The sequence below is a fragment of the Ovis canadensis genome, chromosome 9, assembly GCF_042477335.2.
Source record: "Ovis canadensis isolate MfBH-ARS-UI-01 breed Bighorn chromosome 9, ARS-UI_OviCan_v2, whole genome shotgun sequence".
In the NCBI taxonomy this organism is placed as follows: Eukaryota; Metazoa; Chordata; class Mammalia; order Artiodactyla; family Bovidae; genus Ovis; species Ovis canadensis.
The window spans coordinates 96,467,010-96,489,158 of NC_091253.1; the positions used below are offsets into that span (position 1 = coordinate 96,467,010).

The 22,149-nt window shown below is 38.5% G+C and overlaps 1 protein-coding gene across 2 annotated transcripts in view; it reads left to right on the top strand.

The window, feature by feature from the left end:
• TMEM64 (transmembrane protein 64) overlaps positions 1-22,149 on the top strand; it is a 34,714-nt gene that overhangs the window by 7,023 nt on the left and 5,542 nt on the right. The window contains exons 2-3 of one of the 2 annotated variants that reach the window (XM_069600652.1): positions 9,944-10,099; positions 15,341-15,439. In XM_069600652.1, coding sequence (XP_069456753.1) covers positions 9,944-10,099; positions 15,341-15,439 — 255 coding nt within the window. The remainder of the gene's footprint in view (positions 1-9,943; positions 10,100-15,340; positions 15,440-22,149) is intronic. The other variant, XM_069600653.1, reaches the window with a different exon arrangement.

Here is a 22,149-nt window from a genome sequence, read left to right on the forward strand (position 1 = left end):
GTGAAATACCAACTTTAATCCAAATATGGTGGTTCGGTGGCAGTTTAGTCGCTAAGTTGTGTCTGACTCTTGATCATATGTTGTATACCACTTTACAGTATTCAGAGAAAATTTACATATATACTATGCCTTAATCATTACAACAGTCCTTTGAGGAGTTACCAGTGACTTATAGGCAGTTACATAGAGGACAAAAGCTCACATACTTGAAGTCAGACTTAATTCTAACCTTTACTCTGACTTCTTGAGCTACTCTTCGAGCCATGCTTTCTGTTGTGAAATGTGTTTGCCATTATCTACTGCATAGCTTTGATAAAATGTATAGCTTGCTCATTACTATTTCCTTCTCTCCATCCTCTGCATTTCAAGATAAGGACATTGAAACTCAGAGAATTTACTTTTCTTTTTAACCATTTTTTTATGTTGTACTTAGTAATTGCCAGGCACTGTTGTTCTAACATGTACACATTACTTAATATTCATATGAACCCTAATTCTCATATTAAGCTAAGGCAGTTGAGGCAGAGTGGTGAAATAACTAGCCTAGGAGCATGCAGTTGGTAAATGGTAGAGCCATGAACTTACCTGAGGCTCTATTGTTGATCTGAGATCAGCAGAGAACTTGCTGGTTTCTCAGCGATCTCCTGGTTCTAATTGCAGAGCACCAGCCCTGGGACCTCCCGTGTGTCAGGCTCTGGGCCACGTTCTCCACAGTTGAATCAGGCATCATCCTAGGGAGGTAACTGGAAAAAATACCCAAAGAATAATGTTTTGTGTGTGTGAGAGAATTGCATGATATTCAGATTTCAGCATCTGTAAATAATGTTATTGGAATACAGCCATGCTTATTCGTGGATGTATAGTTTGTAGCTCTTTTTAAGCTAAAACATCAAGGTCGAGTAGTTGTGACAAAAACCCTATGGCCTGCAAAGCTGAAAATATTTCCTACCTTGGGCTTTACAGAAGTTTGCATTAGGGCTGTAACAGTCACTGTAGTAAAATAACCACCAAGTCCAAGCCCTGAAACTAGCAAGAGGCCCATAAGCTCCCGTATGTATCTTTTTACCTTTGTATTTAACAAAAGCCTTCAAATATATATATATATATAGAGAGAGAGAGAGAGAGAGAGAGGTATTGTGGGTAAAAGGGAAAAAAAAAAAAGAAATGAATAAATTTAAAAGTGGAAGGCCTGACCCATCAGCCTGGCTCACTTCTCAGTAGAACCATTTTAAAGAACTTTATGTTACCAAACTGTTACTTACTTTGGCTATTTTTATTAGCCCCGAGTAGGTTAGAAGCAGCAACAGAGAGTGTTTTGCTTGTTTTGGGGGAAGGGCAGGTAGCTGTTAAACTGGTGTACTGACTAAAATAATGATGGCAAAATAAGATGAAAAAACAAAGTTGAGGCAAATATAACAAAACTGTATTGTATTTTCCTAGAATTTGCCTTGAGTAATCAAGAAAAAGATAAATTGCTTCTAATAATTTAGTTCACAATTGAACTGAAATTTACTGCAGTTAAATAAAAATATTTTATTGGCTAGTGACTATGAGACCAGAAAAATGGTAAAGTCTTAGTCTCATGGACTGTTTGGGGACATTCAGTTCTGTCTCAGCTCCTGTGTGACTTTGGTGAAGTCATTTAATGATCTGGCCTCCAGTTGTCGTTATTTGTAAAATTAAAGAGGTTAGACAGGGCCTCAGAGTTTACTCTTAAAGAGACAAATGTTCTGAGTAACTATTTAACATTACTTTGTATGTAACAGTTTGGTGATGGTATGTTTTATAAAAATGTTTTTTCATCTTCTTAAATTCTTATTCTGTGTTATAGATAACTCATTCATATACCAAGTATGAGTCATAATACACACTGTGCCCACTTAACTAATGATTAGTTCTTCTTGCTATTAAAGCATACCGATTCTTCTTACTATTAAAGTATCCTGATTCATTGCCATTGGTACAGTTCAGATGGAGTAGATGACAGAGACACAGCCTGTTTTGAATATTTAAAAAATAAATATTTTTATTTAACTGCAGTAAATTTCAGTTCAATTGTGAACTAAATTATTAGAAGCAATTTATCTTTTTCTTGATTACTCAAGGCAAATTCTAGGAAAATACAATACAGTTTTGTTATATTTGCCTTGGAGTCATTAAGTCTGAAGGTTGAGATGTAATGACCAAGTTGAAAAATGCCTTGCCACCTCATCCGTAGACCTCACAGAACCACGGAGAATGGCTGACTGTTACTTCCTTAAAACTGTGTTCTCTTTGTGCCTCTTCAGTCATCTCACCAGCTTCTGTGGTTTTCATGGTCATATATGGGGTTAGAATTCACAAACCTGTATATCTAGCCTGTTGTATCATAGTAACAAATAGATTATGTCTTTTTACCCCTTTCTAGATTAAAATGTCTTTAGAGGCAGAGAGTCTTATTAAAACTTACTTTAAAAGTGTTTTTTCTGCCTATGAATAAGTATTCATTGTAAAAACTTTGAAAAGTATAGTAAGTATATGGAGGAAAACATTCAGCATTTTAGTGTTTATTTTCCTAGTCTTTTCACTTATTAGTGCATGTGTTTTCTTTATATAACATTGTGAATGAATGTTGTAAATGATTTCTGAGACTTTGCTGACTGTAATGAACATTTTGGTCATTAAGTACAGGACAGAATGACTTTCATGACCACACAGTCATTTTGTACTTTGCATGTTGATGAATCTGAACCTCATTCTGATGGCAGTAGGAAAAACTTTAAGCAGGATTGGATTTGCCATTTTTTAAAGATTTCTGCAAAATTTAAGTTAGGTTGTGAGTGTTGGGTAGATCTAACGGATCAAGACCAGAGAGGAGGAGACTGAACAGGAACAGGAACAGGTGACGGGTAGATTTCTTACGGACGCAGAAGGCAGAATCTATAAGAAAGAGCAGATGATTGATTGTGGCGGTGAGGGAAGAGTGCTGTCTGTCTAGTTAGGGCAACTGAGATTGGAAACATGAAAAGAAGTATTTTGAGGAGGGAAGAGAATGATAGTGTTTTTCCTTTAAGCAGTTTTTAAAATTTCATGTTTCTGGAAGTGAAAGCTGGTTGCCATTTGTTAACTCTTTCTCCCTCCTTTCTGTTTCTGAACTACTGATAGTATTTTGAGTATATACATTATAAAATATAATTTATCAGTAATAAGTAGATGAAAAGATCAAACTGCAGTCACTTTAACTTCTTTTGACCATTCCTTAAAATTATAATGGGGATTCATGATTTTTTCTGTATAATACTAAATATATGTTTTAATTGAAATTTATACTGATATAACTTTGTCAATAAACAACATTGCTTTTACATAAACTAGGAAACACACCTCTACAGGAAGGTGTGATTTGCCAAAACTAAAATCATTTCACAAAACAGTGGATAAAATTTGAGGTCTTCCATACACAAATCACCTTTATATTCTTCATTCAATCTGTGTCAAGATATTCTGTGTAAAAATGATAAAGTATTTTAGTTTGTTAAGGCCTGTAAAGCCATTGTGTAAACAGTTGTAAATGGAGAAGGTAGAGGAGCTATAGGCAGTGTTGCCAGAGGAGCTGTGCTTTGTACTGTGTCTGAGGTTCAGCGCGCATTCAAGTGACAGTCTGTACACAGAGTTCTCTTATTATCAGCTTCAAAAATGTGTGTTCAGTGAAGAATCAGTTCTTACTCTTTAAGATTAAGGGTTTTTTTTCCCCCCTCTTTTTTCTTCCCTTCAGATGGGCACTTTGTTTTCAAGATCTATCTGGTATATGGTAATATTCTACAGTAACCCTTACCCACTGCGGCAAGTAAATTACATCTGCAAGTAAATCACAGTACTTCTGGGAATAAGAATGTGTGTACTTTCACGGTGCTTCTGGAGTTCTGAAAGCACGGGAGGGTGGCATTCACCCTCCCTGAAACCCACACTGAAGTATTTCTGATCATAGACGCTAACCAGCAGGGTGACACTGACATCCTGGATTGTGATTTCTGAGTCTTTGAAGTAGGAAAACAGTCCTGAGACAAGTCCCCAGGGTATAATAGGCAGGCCTTCCCAGTAAGATTATTCTGAGTTCACATTTAATGTCTTTTGGGAAAGTAGGATAAGGAGACATATTTTTTTAAAGTCAGTGGGTAGAACTTCCCTGCTGGACCAGTGGTTAAGAGTCTGCCTGCCAGTGTAGGACACACAGGTTCGATCTTGGTCCTGGAAGATCCCACGTGCTGTGGGGAGCTAAGCCCATGTGCCACCACTGCTGAGCCTGTGCTCAGAGCCCACAGGCAGCGGCTGCCACAGCCCCCACACTTTAGAGCCCATGCTCCCCAACAAGAGATGCCCCCACCGCACGGCAAGGACCACCCCACTCACCACAGCTGGAGAGAGCCAGTGCCAATGAAAGACAACAAACAAATGACTTTACAGAACGTCCATGGATAAAGGCTTTCTAGGGAAAGAAGGTTGGATGGATCTCTTTGTGAGATCAAGTGCTGTGTATTAACTATGTTTGTCCAAGATTGGATGCAGATTCTGAGTAGGATCTTGGCTTATAGGAAATGCCATATTAGGATAATTTAGAATCTGTTTATCTTTAATACACTTAGTTGAAAAACTGTGTGTGCCTGTGTACATTATTATTTTGATATACTGGCTAAATTATTTGACATGCTAGCAAAACAGTTTTACTGTGATTAGCTGAAATTAGTTTCTTTGCTTTATTTAGCCACGCAGCTTTTCAAAAGAGAACTATATGTAAATCATAACAATTCCTTTTTCTGTAGGGTGAGATTTGGTAATGAAAGGTTTGACAAACTTTCATGTATGCTTTGGAAAAAGGTCTTGTTAAAAGAGTTAAGTGGCAGAGTTGTTTCAGATTTATGATATCTGTTCTTAAAATAGCCATTTAGATATTATTGCTGTCATCCATAAATGTCAAATATATATTCTCTTTAGGGAAACTTTAATTACATTTAAAGATTATGAACTGAAGCTTTGCATTCTGACATTTTAAGTACTTACTTAGAAAATAACTTGCATAACACATAATATTACTATAACTAGTATAATTTTATGACATTCATTTTTGTCATATTTACTTTATACATTTGACATGTTTAATTCTAAAGAAAGTTTTTCCATTACTGTTAAGTGCCCCAAACTGGTAGAGGAATCTTCCTAAAACTTAGCCCTGTTCATGTCATTCTTGGATTAGGTTCCTCAGAGCTTTTCTGCTGAGTACAAACTCATTCCCCTTTCACCCAGACCCCTCACAAGTGTCCTCTCAAACACTTGCCCTGTCTTTGTTCTGCAGGAGTGCCTTGCACTTTAAACACTCCAGACTGCACTGCTGACTTTACTGATAACCCTGCATTGCCCTCGCCCTGTGTGCCACGTGGACCCCATTCATTCCCTTCCTGGAAGCCCTTCCCTTCTCCATCCCACCGTCTTTCCCTGTGAAGCCCATGTTCAGCTTGTGGAGTTCATTTCAAATTCCTCTTATCCCACAGTGTTGCCCTTTGGCCCCCACTCCTACAGAGATTTTAGTCCCTGTTTACTCTTTAATACTTTCCATGCAGTTCTCAAGGCTCCCGTCTGCTTGTGTATACTTGTCAGTGTGCGAATTCTTCAAGGTAAAAGTTGAGTCATTATGTCTATCTCTGGCAGATACCTTCCAGACCATCTTGCAGTCACTGAGTCAGTATTGTTTAGCGGAATCTTAACAGCCAGTCACACTTCAGTATTCTTTCTAAATCAGCAGTGGTGCGTCTCCTGCTAATCACCCATGAGTAGAGCTGAGTGTAGCTTTACATAATTTTAGGTTAGACTGTAGTTGTAGAATAACCTATAACTCACTGAAACACCAGATTTTAATATTAATAAAAATAAAATTTAATAAAGTAGCCACTAGCTTTCTTCTATAACAGCAATACCCAGATAAGGATATGAAAGTTATTCTCAAAATTAATGGCTGTAGTAACAACTATGGGCTTCTCAGTTGGTGCTAGTGGTAAAGAATCCACCTGCCAATGCAGGAGGCATAGGAGATGCGGGTTCGATCCCTGGGTCAGGAAGATCCCCTGGAGGAGGGCATGGCAACCCCCTCCAGTGTTCTTTCTTGCCTGGAGAATCCCATGGTCAGAGGAGCCTGGCGGGCTGCCGTCCACAGGGTCGCAAAGAGTCCGACATGACTGAAGTGACTGAGTACACGCACACAATATCTGTAACATAAAATGTTTAGAAATAAACTAATAAGAAATGCTTGATTATATAAATAAAACAACCAAATTTTAATAATAAATATGGAAGATTTAAAGTAGTTATAAAAAACATTTCGTGATAAAAATACTGAATATTCTGGAGGTTACATCTCTATCCAGATTAATTTATAATTTTATCTTAATTCTAGTATAATCTTTACTAGTTTTTTGAATGACAGAGTGATCCTAAAAAGTATTCACAAAAATGAATAGATAAGAATGCTTATGGAAGTTTTAAAAAGAAGAGTAAGAAAAGGAATTTGAAGGTTAGAAATTCCTTGTGAGATATTAAACTGATAGTCTACAATAATTTGGTTTCAACACAAGATTTAAGATATCAGTAGACATGTTGATATATGGCAGAACCATCACAATATTGTAATTATTCTCTAATTTAAAAAAAACGTATATATAAAAGACTATCAGTGGACAGTATTAGAACCCCAAATAGGCTCCTTTATATACAGTAACTTCATTTATAATAAACGTCACAAGTTGCTAAAGAAGTTACTGATTATTCAGTAAATGATACTAGGAAAATTGGCTACTGGGGAACGGGAAGAGTAAGGATATATCATCAAACTTTAATTCCAATAAATTGCAGAAGGAATTGGTGGTAAATATTAAAGAGGAAAATATATTGAGAAAAGAAAAAATAGGGAGAAATTTAATAATGAGATCTGAAAAGACTTTCTGAAGCTAAAAGCAATGGAAGATCAGAGGAAACAATAATATTTAGTTAAATATAAATTTAGAAACATTTGTATGTCTAAACAAAAAATAAGAGACAGTTCAGAGGGAAATATCTGCTGCATATTATGGACAAAAGTTGGTGACAATAGTGGTAAAGAACCTGCCTGCCCATGCAGGAGACATAAGAGATGCGGGTTTGATCTGTGGGTCAGGGAGATCTCCTGGAGAAAAAAATGGCAGCCCACTCCAGTGTTCTTAACTGCAGAATCCTGTGGACAGAGGGGCCTGGCAGGTTGTGGTCCATAGGGTTGCAAAGAGTCTAACACGACAGAAGCGACTTAGCACACAGCATGGACAAAGGTTGCCCTTAACTATACAAAGAATAAATGTCATGAATAAATAAGAGAACACTTTAACATTTCAATAAAAATGAATAAATGTGAACAAATAAAGCCATGAAAGAAATGTAAATAGAAAAGTGTATATTTAAAACTAATGTAAATTAAAATTACAGTAAGTAAGTGTTAGTCGCTCAGTCGCACCCAACTTTGTGACCCCGCGGACTGCAGCCCACCAGGCTCCTCTGTCCATGAGATTTTCCAGGCAAGAATACTGGGGTGGGTTGCCATTTCCTTCTCCAGGGGATCTTCCCAACTCAGGGATCAAACCCGGGTCTCCTGTACTGCAGGCAGATACTTTACCGACTGAGCTACAAGGAAAGCCAGATTAAACAATAATTGAAATCATTTTTACCCCTCTCAAACTGAATGCATGTGTGTGTGCTCAGCCATGTCTGACTCTTTGCAACCCCATGGAACTAAGGAGGATTGAAATTTAAAACTTAAAATTGGCAAGAGTATGATGAAACGGTCATACATACATTACTCACTGATAAGAATGTAAATCAGTGTGAACTTTTGGGGAAGGCAGTTTTTAGTGTTTGATCTAGTTATTCCATTCCTAGTGATCTATCCTAAAATATGGAGTTGCATATTTTATTATTTCTTGCTGTGTAACAGATGACTCCAAAATTGAATAGCTTAATAAACATTTTTATCTCACAGCTTCTGTCAGTCGAGAATTCCTGTACAGAATAGCTGTGTTGTGCTTAGTCGCTCAGTCATGTCCAGCTCTTTGCAACCCCATGGGCTATAGCCCACCAGGCTCCTCTGTCCAGGCAGGAATACTGTAGTGGGTTGCCATGCCTCCTCCAGAGGATCTTCCCAACCCAGGGATTGAACCCAGGTCTCCCACATTGCAGTCAGATTTTGCCATGCCTCCTCCAGAAGATCTTCCCAACCCAGGGATTGAACCCAGGTCTCCCACATTGCAGTCAGATTCTTTACCAGCTGAGCCACAAAGGAAGCCCAGGAGTACTGGAGTGGGTAGCCTATCCGTTGTCTAGGGAATCTTTCCAATCCAGGAATCGAACTCGGATCTCTTGCATTGCAAGTAGATTCTTTACTAACTGAGCAACCAGGGAAGCCCACAGAATAGGTAGGTGCCTCTAATTCAGGTTGTCTCACAGTACTCAAGATGCTGACCAGAGCTGCAGCCACCTTATGACACAACTGAGGAAGACTCTGCTTCCAGGCACTCTAAGGTGGCCGTTGGCAGCTCTTAGGTATTTACTAGCTTTTGGCTGAAGACGTCAACTCCTTGCTATAGCAGGGACCTCTCTGTAGAGCTGCTTACAGCATGGTAACTTACCTTCCTGAGGGAGAGATGGAAGTCTTGTTATTTTTGTAACCTAATCTTGGAACTAACATCTCATCACTTATGCGATAGTCTATTTGCCAGAAGAAAGCGCTAGGTCTAACCCACACTCTTTGGGAAAGGATCACACAAGGGCATGAATACCATGAGATAGATTTACTGGAAATAGTTTACTGACTCCCATACAGGTTATACACAAAGGTTTTCATACAGGTTTTAAAAACTTCATAATAGCCAAAAAATACATAGTCACATGTACACAAAGAAACAATTAAGGAAGAGTTTAAATGTTCCACAGCAAAAGAATGGTTAAATTGTGCTATGTAGTATAAATGTATAATAATAATTTGTACCTTTTTGAGTGCTGATCATGTGTTAGGCATTTGTTAAGATATTTACACATATATCTGTAAAATATTTCAGGTAAGGTAGTGGTTATTATCCTCATTTACAGATGAAAAATCTGATATTCGAAGACTTTGTACTTAAATGTCATTTTTGAGTTAGAGTTACCTGGCTTCAAAACCCAGTGACCACATTGCTATTTAGGTATGCTTATGAGGAATAATTAGAAGCTTCCCTGGTAACTCAGCTCATAAAGAATCTGCCTGCAGTGCAGGAGACCCCGGTTTGATTCCTGTGTCAGTAGCATCCCCTGGAGAAGGGTTAGGGTACCCACTTCAGTGTTCTTGGGCTTCCCTGGTGGCTCAGATGGTAAAGAATCTGCCTGCAATGTGGGAGACCTGGGTTCGATCCCTGGGTTGGGGAGATCCCCTGGAGGAGGGCATGGCAATCCACTCCAGTATTCTGGCCTGGAGAAATCCTCGTGGACAGAGGAGCCTGGCTGGCTACAGTCCATGGGGTCTCAAAGAGTCTGAAACGACTGAGCGACTAAGCACAAAACCAAGCCTGAAGAACATTTAATGACATGAGGAAGACTTTAAAAGCTTTTTACAAAGTGATGTGTGTGTCTGCACCTTTTATTTATGTGTAAGAAAAAAAACAATAGTCACAAATGCCAGCTTTCAATGACAGAGCAATAGAATGTTAAAATTTTCCTTTAAACTTTTATTTCATTGTAGATCTTTTACATTCTGTATATATTCCATGTATAATCATGTTTAAAAATCAGAATGCTTTGAAAAGTAGTTCAGCTCTCTCTACTTCCAAGGGAAAACTGCTAGCAAGACTTGCATACGCAGTTTTATGTGACACTGAAGTTTTACTTGGTAATGAATCATCCTGTTTAATACTCCTAGATCACTGACCTCTCCTTACCCAACTATCTGGTGGCCTCTTCAGCTGGCCTGCTTCCTACGCAGCTCCTGAATTCTTACCTGGGCACCACCCTGAGGACCATGGAGGATGTCATTGCAGAGCAGAGCGCTAGTGGATATTTTGTTTTTTGTTTACAGGTGAGTTTAAGGCCAAGGCTTGCCTTTTTTTGTTGTTTCTTGATTTAAATCTAAGAAATTTCACTGAAAATAATTTGATTTTTTTTCCTTTTCACATCTTTTCTTATTCTTTCAATACTATTTCATATTTTGACATTTACATTTTTAATCTTGTGAATATGTGGAAATACCTAGAACTGAATTAACACTTAGTGAAAATTTTCTAAGCACAAAAAAGGGAATGACAGAAATAGGGTTCTTTTTGCAGTGATTATTTTTAAAATCATGACTTAAGTCAAATATTCTGAATTTATATGAACTATTGTTAATACTGTGTTTCTAAAGGTAATTTTAATGACCTTTCATGAAGTTGGGTTTTTAATCTTAGTTACTTTATATCTTTAAATTTTGAAGATACTGAACTTTTCTATTGATATTTTTTAGAGTAATATACTGGCAATGTAAATTTCTTTCTAGTAAAATTTGATGTGAACAAATTTTTTTAGAAACTATTGCTTTATATAAAGTATAAAAGTATTATTCTATTGCAAGTTCAAATAATATTAGATATAATAGATTAGTATTACTATGCAAATTATAATATAGTTTGAGGTACATATAATTTCATATAAGAGATTGATAAAAGGAAAATCTTGCTAGGTAGGCAGATTTATTCAGTGCCTTAAATTACATGCTGGAAGAGTTAAAACTTCATTTGCTTGTAACACATTTCATGCCTAGGATTTACCAAAATATAAAATTATTATTTTTGATAGTTTAGTAAGATGATGATGATAGCTAATATTTATTGAATGCTTTGTATGCCACATATTTAAGCTCATTTAATGCCTACCAAAACCTTAGTAGGTATAAACATTTATTATCTATTATCACGAACCAATTGTGTATTGAGTAATGTTACATCGGTAGCTTGAAATTGTTCATGACAGGGGGCATTTAATTATGGAAATTGGCAAGTGTTCTAAATCAAGCCTGCCATCTCTGATCCTTAAGATCAGAGGTGTGTGTTTACCAGAACACTATTAGATAGTAATTTGTGCAAGGCGTAGAATCAGGATTTGAACAAAGGCAGTTGGTTCTAGGGACCATGCTCATAAGTCTACTGAGCAGATAATACCAGTTAGATAGCTGACTTAAGTGATCTCCTGAACTGTAAGTTTTAATTTATACTGTTTTTGAATATATGGTATCATGTTACAAATTTACTCTCAATGCTGCTATTCTCAAGTTTTTGAGGCACTATATTGTTTCAAAAATACTATGACAGAGTTAATTTTCTTTGTGCTTATGCAGTACAAATTTGGTAAACAAAATGAGCCCAGGAATATTTACCTTAAACTATAAATAAGCTTGTCAGAGAAGACTTGCTTTAACATAAATTTTGTAATATTTATGATATTCAGGAAAATCAATTTTTATTTTCCTTTACTGTTTTTTTCTTCACAGCTATATTTTCTAAAAGATAACCTGCTCTAGGTTTAGAGTTTTTGTTTTAGTCGGTTTGTTTTTATTAATGTAACATGCTAATCACATATTAAACTTTCTATGTGTTATGTCAGTCAGTCAGTCAGTTCAGTTGCTCAGTCATGTCTGACTCTTCTGCTACCCCATGGACTGCAGCACACCAGGTCTCCCTGTCCATCACCAACTCCCAGAGCTTGCTCAAACTCATATCCATTGAGTTGGTGATGCCATCCAGCCGTCTCATTCTCTGTCATCTCCTCTTCCTGCCTTCAATCTTTCCCAGCATCAGGGTCTTTTCCAGTGAGTCAGTTCTTCGCATCAGGTGGCCCAAGTACTGGAGTTTCAGCTTCAGCAGCAGTCCTTCCAATGAATATTCAGAACTGATTTCCTTTAGGATTGACTGATTGGATCTCCTTGCAGTCCAAGGGACTCTGAAGAATCTTCTCCAACACCATGGTTCAAAAGCATCAATTCTTTGGCGCTCACATCCATACATGACTACTGGAAAAACTGTAGCTTTGACTAGATGGACATTTGTCAGCAAAGTAATGTCTCTGCTTTTTAATATGCTATCTAGGTTGGTCAGAGCTTTTCTTCCAAGGAGCAAGAATCATTTGATTTCATGGCTACCGTCACCATCTGCAATGCTTTTGGAGCCCCACAAAATAAAGTCTGCCACTGTTTCCACTGTTTCCCCATCTATTTGCCATAAAGTGATGGGACCGGATACTATGATCTTAGTTTTTTGAATGTTGAGTTTTAAGCCAAACTTTTCACTTTCCTCTTTCTCTTTCATCAAGAGGCTCTTTACTTCTTCACTTTCTGCCATAAGGGTGATGTCATCTGCATAACTGAGATTATTAATGTTTCTCTTGGCAATCTTGATTCTAGCTTGTGGTTCATTCAGCCCAGCATTTCATATGATGTACTCTGCATGTAAGTTAAATAAGCAGGGTGACAGTATACAGCCTTGATGTACTCCTTTCCCAATTTGGAACCAGTCCATTGTTCCATGTCCAGTTCTAACTGTTGTTTCTTGACCTGCATAGAGATTTCTCAGGAGGCAGGTAAAGTGGTCCGATATTCCTATCTCTTAAAGAATTTCTCACAGTTTATTGTGATCTACACAGTGAAAGACTTTGGTGTAATCAATAAAGCAGAAGTAGATGTTTTTCTGGAATTCTCTTGCTTTTTTGATGATCCAGCAGATGTTGGCAATTTGATCTCTGGTTCCTCTGCTTGAACATCTGAAAGTTCACAGCTCATGTACTGTTGAAGCCTTGCTTGGAAAATTTTGAGCATTACTTTGCTAGCATGTGAGGTGAGTGCAATTGTGCAGTAGTTGGAACATTCTTTGACATTGCCCTTCTTTGGGATTGGAATGAAAACTGACTTTTCCAGTCCTGTGGCCACTGCTAAGTTTTCCAGGTTTGCTCGCATATTGAGTGCAGCACTTTCACAGCATCATCTTTTAGGATTTGAAATAGCTCAACTGGAATTCCATCACCTCCACTAGCTTTGTTCGTAGTGATGCATCCTAAGACCCACTTGACTTCACATTCCAGGATGTCTGGCTCTAGGTGAGTGATCACACCATTGTGGTTATCTGGGTCATGAAGGTCTTTTTTGTACAGTTCTGTGTTTTCTTGCAACTTCTTCTTAATATCTTGTGCTTCTGTTAGGTCTATACCATTTCTGTCCTTTATTGTGCCCATCTTGGCATGAAATGTTCCCTTGATATCTCTAATTTTCTTGAAGAGATTTCTAATCTTTCCCATTCTGTTGTTTTCTTCTATTTCCTTGCACAGATTACTGAGGAAGGCTTTCTTATCTCTCCTTGCTATTCTTTGGAACTCTTCATTCAAATGCGTGTATCTTTCCTTTCTCCTTTGCATTTAGTTTCTGTTCTTTTCTCAACTATTAGGCCTCCTCAGACAACCATTTTGCATTTTTGCATTTCTTTTTCATGAGGATGGTCTTGATCACTGCGTTCTGTACAGTGTCACAAACCTCCATCCATAGTTCTTCAGGCACTGTATTTATCAGATCTAATCCCTTGAATCTGTTTGTTACTTCCACTGTGTAATTGTAAGCGATTTGATTTAGGCCATACATGAATGGTCTAGTGGTTTTCCCTAGTTTCTTCGACTGGGAGCTGACTATGGCTCAGATCATGAACTCCTTATTGCCAAGTGTTATGTAGTATCTATGTTAATAATTTATGTTTATAATCATCCCAAGGTACTCTAAGATTCTGATGTATGCTACATTCTCAGATAGATTTTTTTAGTATATTTAAGTGATTTTATGTTTTTCTAGTTTCCTGAAAACAGTTTAAAACATTTTTTATGACATTGCAATTAGAATTCCTCATATTAGTAGCTTTCAGAAGATTTTCACTATTTGATACTTTATATTTCTATGCATCTTAGTAGATTACTCATATAATCAGTAAAATTGTAATAGAACAAAATAGTTCATGCATTTGTCAGTGGTACTTCTTAAAATATAGGATCTTCTTTTATCTAAGGGATTTCTTACCCTTTAGCTTGAGTTGGCAAGCTTAAGCTTAGGATACAAAACAAAAGGGAAAAAAATAAATGTTTCTTAGCCCAGACATTTACAAAAAGCAACCAACACAAAGAAAATGTGGTGGCATATTTATGTCTTGATTTGATACATTGATGTTATTTATAGTTTAATTTATTTCAGAGAGTATTAAATTTAGCTTAAAGAAGAGCCCCACTGTATAGGAACTTTGAACAAGGAGCTCTGCTCAAGATTTTGTGGCAGCCTGGATCAGAGGGGAGTTTGGGGGAGAATGGATACATGGATATTTATGGCAGAGTCCCTTTGCTGTCCTCCTGAAACTACCACAACATTGTCAATCAGCCGTACTTCAATATAAAATAAAAAGTTTAAAAGAAAATGGAGAGGAGAAAGATGTCATCGTGAAGGGAAAATTAGCATGGGGGGGGGGCGGGGATGAAGCACATGTTAAGGTTGAAAGAGTAAAGTATCATGTTGTTCTTGTTGTTCAGTAGCTAAGTCATGTCCAGCTCTTTGCGACCCCATGGACTGCAGCGTGCCAGAGTCTTGTCTCATTTCTGGATTTTCTGTCTTGTTCCACTGATCTATATTTCTAGTTTTGCACCAGTACCATACTGTTTTGATGATTGTAGCTTTGTAATATAGTCTGTAGTCAGGGAGCTTGATTCCTCTAGCTCTTTTTCTTTCTTAAGATTGCTTTGACTATTTGGGGTCAAACTTCTTTTCCAATTTGGATTCCCTTTACTTCTTTTTCCTCTTTGATTGCTGTAGGTTAGACTTCCAAAACTGTGTTGAATGAATGTGGCAGTAGTGGACATCCTTCTGTTGTTCCTGATCTGGAGGGAATGCTTTCGGCTTTCCACCATTGACTATGATGCTAGCTATCAGTTTCTCATATATGACCTTTATTATATTGAGGTATGTACCCTCTGTGCCCACTTTCTGGAGATTTTTTACATAAATGAGTGCTGAATTTTGTCGAAAGCTTTTTCTGCATCTGTTGAGATGATCATATGAGATGACCCAGATAACCACTTTTCAGTTTGTTGATATGGTGAATCACATTGATTGATTTGCAGATGTTGAAAAATCCTTGCATCCCTGGGATGAATCCCATTTGATCATGTATTTTAATGTATTGTTTAATATGGATTGCTGTTATCTTGTTGAGGATTTTTGCATCTATATTCAGCAGTGATATAAGCTTGTAAATTTCTTTTTTTTAAGGTATCTTTGTCTGCTTTTGGTATCAGGGTGATGGTGGCCTCACAAAATGAGTTTGGAAGTTTTCCTTTCTCTGCAGTTTTTTGGAACAGTTTCAGAAGGGTAGGTGTCAACTCTTCTCTAAATGTTTGGTAAAATTCACCTGTGAAGCTGTCAGGTCCTGGACTTTTGTTTTTTTGGGAGGTTTTTAATCACAGTTTCAATTTTAGCACTTGTGAGTAGTCTGTTCATATTTTCTGTTTCTCCCAGGTTCAGTCTAGGGAGATTGTGCCTTTCTGAGAATTTGTCTGTTTCTTCCAGATTGTCCAATTTATTGGCCCCATAGTAGTTTCTTGTGACATTTGCTTTTCTATGGAATCAGTTGTAACTTCTTCTTTTTCATTTCTTATCTTATTGATTTGAGTCCACTCTCTTATTTTTCTTGATGAATCTGACTAAAAATTTATCAAATTTGTTTATTTTTTCAAAGAACCAGCTTTTAGTTTCACTGATCTTTGCAGTTGTTTTCTTTTTCTCTATTGCATTTATTTCTGTTCTAATCTTTATGATTTTTTTTACTTCTAGTAACTTTAGATTTTGTTTGTTCTTTTCTCTGATTGTTTTAGGTGTAATGTTACATTGTTTACTTGAGGTTTTTCTTGTTTCTTGAGGTAAGATTGTATTGCTATAAACTTCTCTCTTAGAATGGCTTTTGCTGCTTCCCATAAGTATTGAAATGTTGTGCTTTTGTTGTCATTTGTCTCTAAGTATTTTTATTTCCACTTTGATTTCTTTAGTGATCCTTTGGTTGTTTTGTAGCATATTGTTTCGCTGCCATGTGTTTCGTTTTTTTAGATTTTTTTTTTATATAGTTTATTTCTAGTCTCAGCATTTTGATCAGACAAGATGCTTGATTTTGATTTTCTTAAATTTACTAACGCTTGCCCTGTGGCCCAGCTTGTGATCAGTCCTGGAGAATATGCCTGTGCACTTGAGAAAAATGTGTTGTCTGCTGCTTTGGGATAGAATGCTCTATAAAGATCAAAAAAGCCCAGCTCAGCTGAAGTGTCATTTAAGCCCTTTGATTCCTTGTTAGTTTTCTGTCCAGATGATCAGTCCATTGATGAAAGTGGGTTATTAAAGTCCTGTGCTATGATTGTGTTACTGTTAGTGTCTCCCCTTATGGTTGTTAATATTTGCCTTACATATTGAGGTGATCCTACATTGGGTACATATATAGGTATTTATAAGTGTTAAATCCTCTTGGATTGAATATTTATAATTGTTAAATCCTCTTGGATTGAACCTTTGATCATTATGTAATGTCCTTTGTCTCTTATAACCATCTTTTTTATAAAGTCTGTTTTGTCTGATATGAGTATTGCCACACCAGCTTTCTTATGATTTCCATTCAGTTCAGTCAGTTCAGTTCAGTTCAGTTCAGTCGCTCAGTCGTGTTCGACTCTTTGTGACCCCATGAATCGCAGCACGCCAGGCCTCCCTGTCCATCACCATCTCCTGGAGTTCACTCAGACTCACGTCCAGATTTCCATTAGTGTGGAATACTTTCTTCTCATCTCCTTACTTTCAGTCTGTAAGCATTCCTAGATCTGAGGTGGGTCTCTTGTAGACAGCTATATATATTGGGTCTTGTTTTTTTATCTACCCAGCAGTCTATGTCTTTTGGTTGGTGCATTTAGTCTGTTTACATTAAGGTAATTATTGATATGTGTGACCCTATTACCGTTTTCTTAATTGATTTTGGGTTTATTTTTTGTAAGTCTTTTCATTCTCTTGTGTTTCCTGACTAAAGAAGTTCTTTAGCATTTGTTGTAAAGCTGGTTTAGTGTTGCTGAATTCTCTTAACGTTTGTCTGTAAAGCTTTTGATTTCTGTATTAAATCTGGATGAGAGTCTTTCTGGGTAGAATATTCTGGGTTGTAGCTTCTTCCCTTTCATCACTTTGAATATATTGTATCATTCCCTTCTGGCTTGTAGAATTTCTTTTGAGAAATCAACTGATAACCTTACAGGAGTTCCCTTGTGTATTATTTATTATTTTTCCCTTATAGCTTTTAATATTTTATCTTTATCTTTAATCTTTGTTTACTATGTGTCTTTGTGTGTTCCTCCTTGGCTTTATCCTGCCTGGGACTCTCTGTGCTTCCTGGATTTTGTTGACTATTTCCTTTCCCATCTTAGGGAAGTTTTCCGCTGTTATCTCTTCAGATATTTTCTCTGGTCCTTTATCTTTCTCTTCTCCTTGTGGAACACCTATAATGTGAATGTTGGTATGTTTAATGCTGTCCCAGAGGTCTCTTAGGCTAGCCTGTCATCATTTTTTTTTATTATTTTTTCTATATTCTTTTTTGCAGCAAGATTTCCACCATTCTATCCTCAACATCACTTATCTGTTCTTCTGCATCAGTTATTCTGCTGTTGAATCCTTCTAGTGTATTATTCATCTCTGTGTTTGTTCTTGAGTTCTTCTAGGTCTTTGGTAAACATTTCTTGCATTTTCTCTATTCTTTTCCAAGATCCTGGATCATCCTCATTATCACTATCCTGAATTCTTTTTCTGTAAGGTTGCCTGTCTCCACTTCATTCAGCTGTTTTCTGGGAATTTATCTTGTTCCTTCATCTGGGATCTAATCCTAATTCTTTTCATTTTTATTAGCTTTCTGTGATTGTGTTTCTCATTCTGTACCTGCAGGACTGTAATTCTTGCTTCCTCAGTCTGCCCTTTGGTGGATGAGGCTAAGAGGATTCTGCAAACTTATGATGGGAGGGACTGGCTGTAGGAAATATCTGGGTCTTGCTCTGGTGGGCAGAGCCTGCTCAGTAAACCTTTAATACAGTTGTCTGCTCGTGGGTGAGGCTGTACTCCCTCCCTGTTAGTTGTTTGGCCCAAGGTGACCCAGCTCTGGAGTCTGCAGGGTCTGTGGTAGGGCTGATGGTGACTTCCAAGAGGGCTTAGACTACCAAGGAGCACCTCTTATGTCTGCTGCCACCAGTGCCCTCGTCCCTGCAGTGAGCCCCTGCCAACCCACACCTCAGGAGACCCTCAGATACTCCCAGGGAGGTCTGGCTCAATGTCTTGTGGGGTCACTGCTCCTTTGTCCTTGGTCCTGGTGAACACAAGGTTTTGTTTGTGCCCTCCAAGAGCTGAGTCTCTGTTTCCCCAGTCCTGTGGAAGTCCTGCAGTCAGATCCCTCAGGCCTTCAATGTCAGATTCCCTGGGATCTCCTAGTCCATTTCCTAGATCCCCAGGCTGGGAATCCTGATCTGGGCCTAGAACTTTCACAGCTGTGTGGGAACTTCTTTGGTATTATTGTTCTCCAGTTTGAGGGTCATCTGCCTGGTGGTTGTGGGAGTTTGATTTCATTGTGATTGTGCCCCTCCTGTCATCTCATTACAGCTTCTCTGTTGGACATGAAGTACCTTTCTTTGGGGGATTCCAGCATCCTTTTGTCAATGATTATTCAAAACATAGTTGTGACTTTTTATCCTCACCCAGGAGATCTCACCGTTGCTTCTTGACCCACATGCAGGTTTCACAGGAGATGAGTAAGGTAGTCTGGTACTCCCATCTCTTTAAGAATTTTCCATGGTTTGTTCTGAGCCACACAATCAAAGGCTTTAGCATAGTCAGTGAAGCAGAAATAAACCTATCTCTGGAGCTCCTCCCTTGCTTTCTCCATTATTCAAATGAATGTTGGCAATTTGATCTCTGGTTCCTCTGCCTCTTCAAAACCCAGCTTATACATCTGGAAGTTTTCAGTTCATGTACTGCTTTAGCCTAAGGTGAAGGATTTTCAGCATAACCTTGCTGTCCTGTGACATAAACACAATTGTACAGTAGTTAGAACACTTTCTGGCATTGCCCTTCCTCGGGATTGGAATGAAAACCGACCTTTTCCAGTCCTGAGAGTAGCCACTGCTGAGTTTTCAAAATGTGCTGACATATTGAGTGCAACACTTGAACAGAACTCAGTCTAAAACCTTTCAGGATTTTAAATCACTCAGCAAGAATTCCGTCACCTCCAGTAGATTGTTCATAGTGGTGCTTCCTAAGGCTTAGAGAAAGTCTCTCAGTTGTGTCCGACTCTTGGCAACCCCACAGACTGTACAGTCCATGGGATTCTCCAGGCCAGATTACTGGAGTGGGTAGCCTTTTCCTTCTCCAGGGGATCTTCCCGACTCAGGAATCGAACCGGTATCTCCTGCATTGCAGGCAGATTCTTTACCAACTGAGCTATCAGGGAAGTCCCTCCTAAGGCTTACTTGACTTCATATTCCAGGACGTCTGGCTCTAGGTAAGTGATCACACCATCATGGTTATCCAAGTCATTAAGACCTTTTTTGTCTAATTGTGTGTATTCTTGCCACCTCTTCTTAATTTCTTCTGCTTTTGTTAGGTCCTTTCCATTTCTGTCCTTTATTGTGTCCATCTTTGCATGAAATGTTCCCTGGATATCTCCAGTTTTCTTGAAGAGATCTCTAGTCTTTCTGATGCTATTCTTTTCCTCTGTTTCTTTGCACTCTTCATTTAAGGGGGTCTTATCTCTCCCTGCTGGCTTCCCTGGTGGCTCAGAGGGTAGAATGTCTGCCTGCAAGGTGGGAGACTTGGGTTTGATCCCTGGGTTGGGAAGATCCCCTGGAGAAGGAAATGGCACCCCACTCCAGTACTCTTGCCTGGAGAATCCAACGGACGGAGGAGCCTGGTGCATGGGATTGACAAAGAATCAGACACAACTGAGCGATTTCACTCTCTCTCCCTGCTATTATCTAGAACTCTGCATTCAGATGGATATATCTTTCCCTTTCTCCTTTATGCTTTTGCTTTTTTTCTTTCCTCAGGAATTTGTAAAGCCTCCCCAGACAACCACTTTGCCTTCTTGTATTTCTTTTTCTTTGGGATGGTTTTGGATACTGCCTCCTATACAGTGTCACCAACCTCTGTCCATAGTTCTTCAAGCACTCTGTCTGCCAGATCTGATGCCTTGAATCTACTCACTACCGCTACTATATAATCATGAGGGATTTGATTTAGGTTATACTTGAATGGCCTAGTGGTTTTCTCTACTTTTCAATTCAACCCTGAGTTTTGCAATAAGGAACTCATGATCTGAGCCACAGTCAGCTCCAGGTCCTGTTTTTGCTGACTGTATAGAGCTTCTGCATCTTTGGGTACAAAAAACATATTTAGCCTGATTCTGGTATTGACTGTCTCATGATGTCCAAATGTAGAATTGTCTCTCGGGTTGTAGAAAGTGTGTGTGCTGTGACCAGCGAGTTCTCTTCACAAAACTCTGTTTGCCTTCGTCCTACTTCATTTTGTACTCCAAGGCCAACCTTGCCTGTTTCTCCAAATATGTCTTGACTTCCTGCTTTTGCATTCTAATCCCTTGTGATGAAAAGGACATCTTTTTTAGTGTTAATTCTAGAAGGTATTATAGGTGTTCATAGAACTGGTCAACTTCAGCTTCTTCAGCCTCAGTGATTGGGGCATAGACTTTGATTGCTGTGGTGTTGAATGGTTTGCCTTGGAAACAAACCAAGATCATTCTGTTGTTCTTGAAACTGCACCACAGTACTGCATTTTGGACTATTTTGTTGACTATGAGGGCTACTTCATGTCTTCCAGGGGATTCTTACCCACAGTAGTAGCTCTGATGGTCACCTGAATTAAATTTGCCCATCCCCCTCCATTTTAGTCACTGATTCCGACGCTGTAATGTTCACTCTTGCCATCTCCTGCTTGACCATGTCCGATTTACCTTGATTCGTTGACCTAATGGGCTTCCCTGGTGGCTCAGATGGTAAAAAAAAAAAAAAACCTGCCTGCAGTGCATGCAACCCAGGCTTAATCCTTGGGTGAAGTAGGTCCCCTGGAGAAGGGAATGGCTGCCCACTCCAGGATTCTTGCCTGAAAACTTCCATGCACAGAGGAGCTTGATGGGCTACAGTTCATAGGGTCAAAAAACCTTCAAAGTTCCTGTGTAATATTCTTTATTGTGTTGGACTTTACTTTCACCACCAGACACATCCACAGCTAAGCACCGTTTCTGCTTTGGCCAGCCTCTTAAGTCTTTCTGGAGCTATTTCATTGCCCTTTACTCTTCCCCAGAAGCATACTGGACACCTTCAAACCCGGGGAGCTCATCTTTCATTTCATATCTTTTTGTCTTTTCATACTGTTTATGGGGTTCTCCTGGCAAGAATACTGGAGTGGTTTGCTATTTCCTGCTCTAGTGGACCATCAGGTAGTACTCTTCATTGTCATCCGTCATCTTGAGAGGCCCTGCATGGCATGGCTCATAGCTTTATTGAGTTACACAAGCCCCTTTGCCATGACAGAGCTATGATCCATGAAGGAGTTAGTATCATAAGGTTCCTCATACTTGGTAGAAGTAAGCCACAAATTTGCCTCCCAATATAGCCACCTAAGCCACCCAGAGAGAATCCAGAATGTCCATAACATTAGAGCAGTACCACATAGATATTCAGAGGAAGGCACAACTCTTCATTGTACTGAAATCCAACATAGATTCCATGGTTTGTCAACTTAGTCTTTTCCATATATTTTTGTATGTATTCATCAACCAAAACCCAGTCCTGTGATAAATCCAAGTTTTGATCTGCTTTTACACCTGCTCTTTTGGGGAAGTAATGCATCCAAGCAGACTGGTGATATTTAATTTGCGGTTGCAAACCTTCAGCTGGTTTCTCAACACGCTGTATATTCTGTTCCTTCATCTTCCCATTTCTGCATTTTTCTTGATGACTTTCAAACTTCTCCTCACTCCCCTCACAAATTTTTCCTCCTGCCCC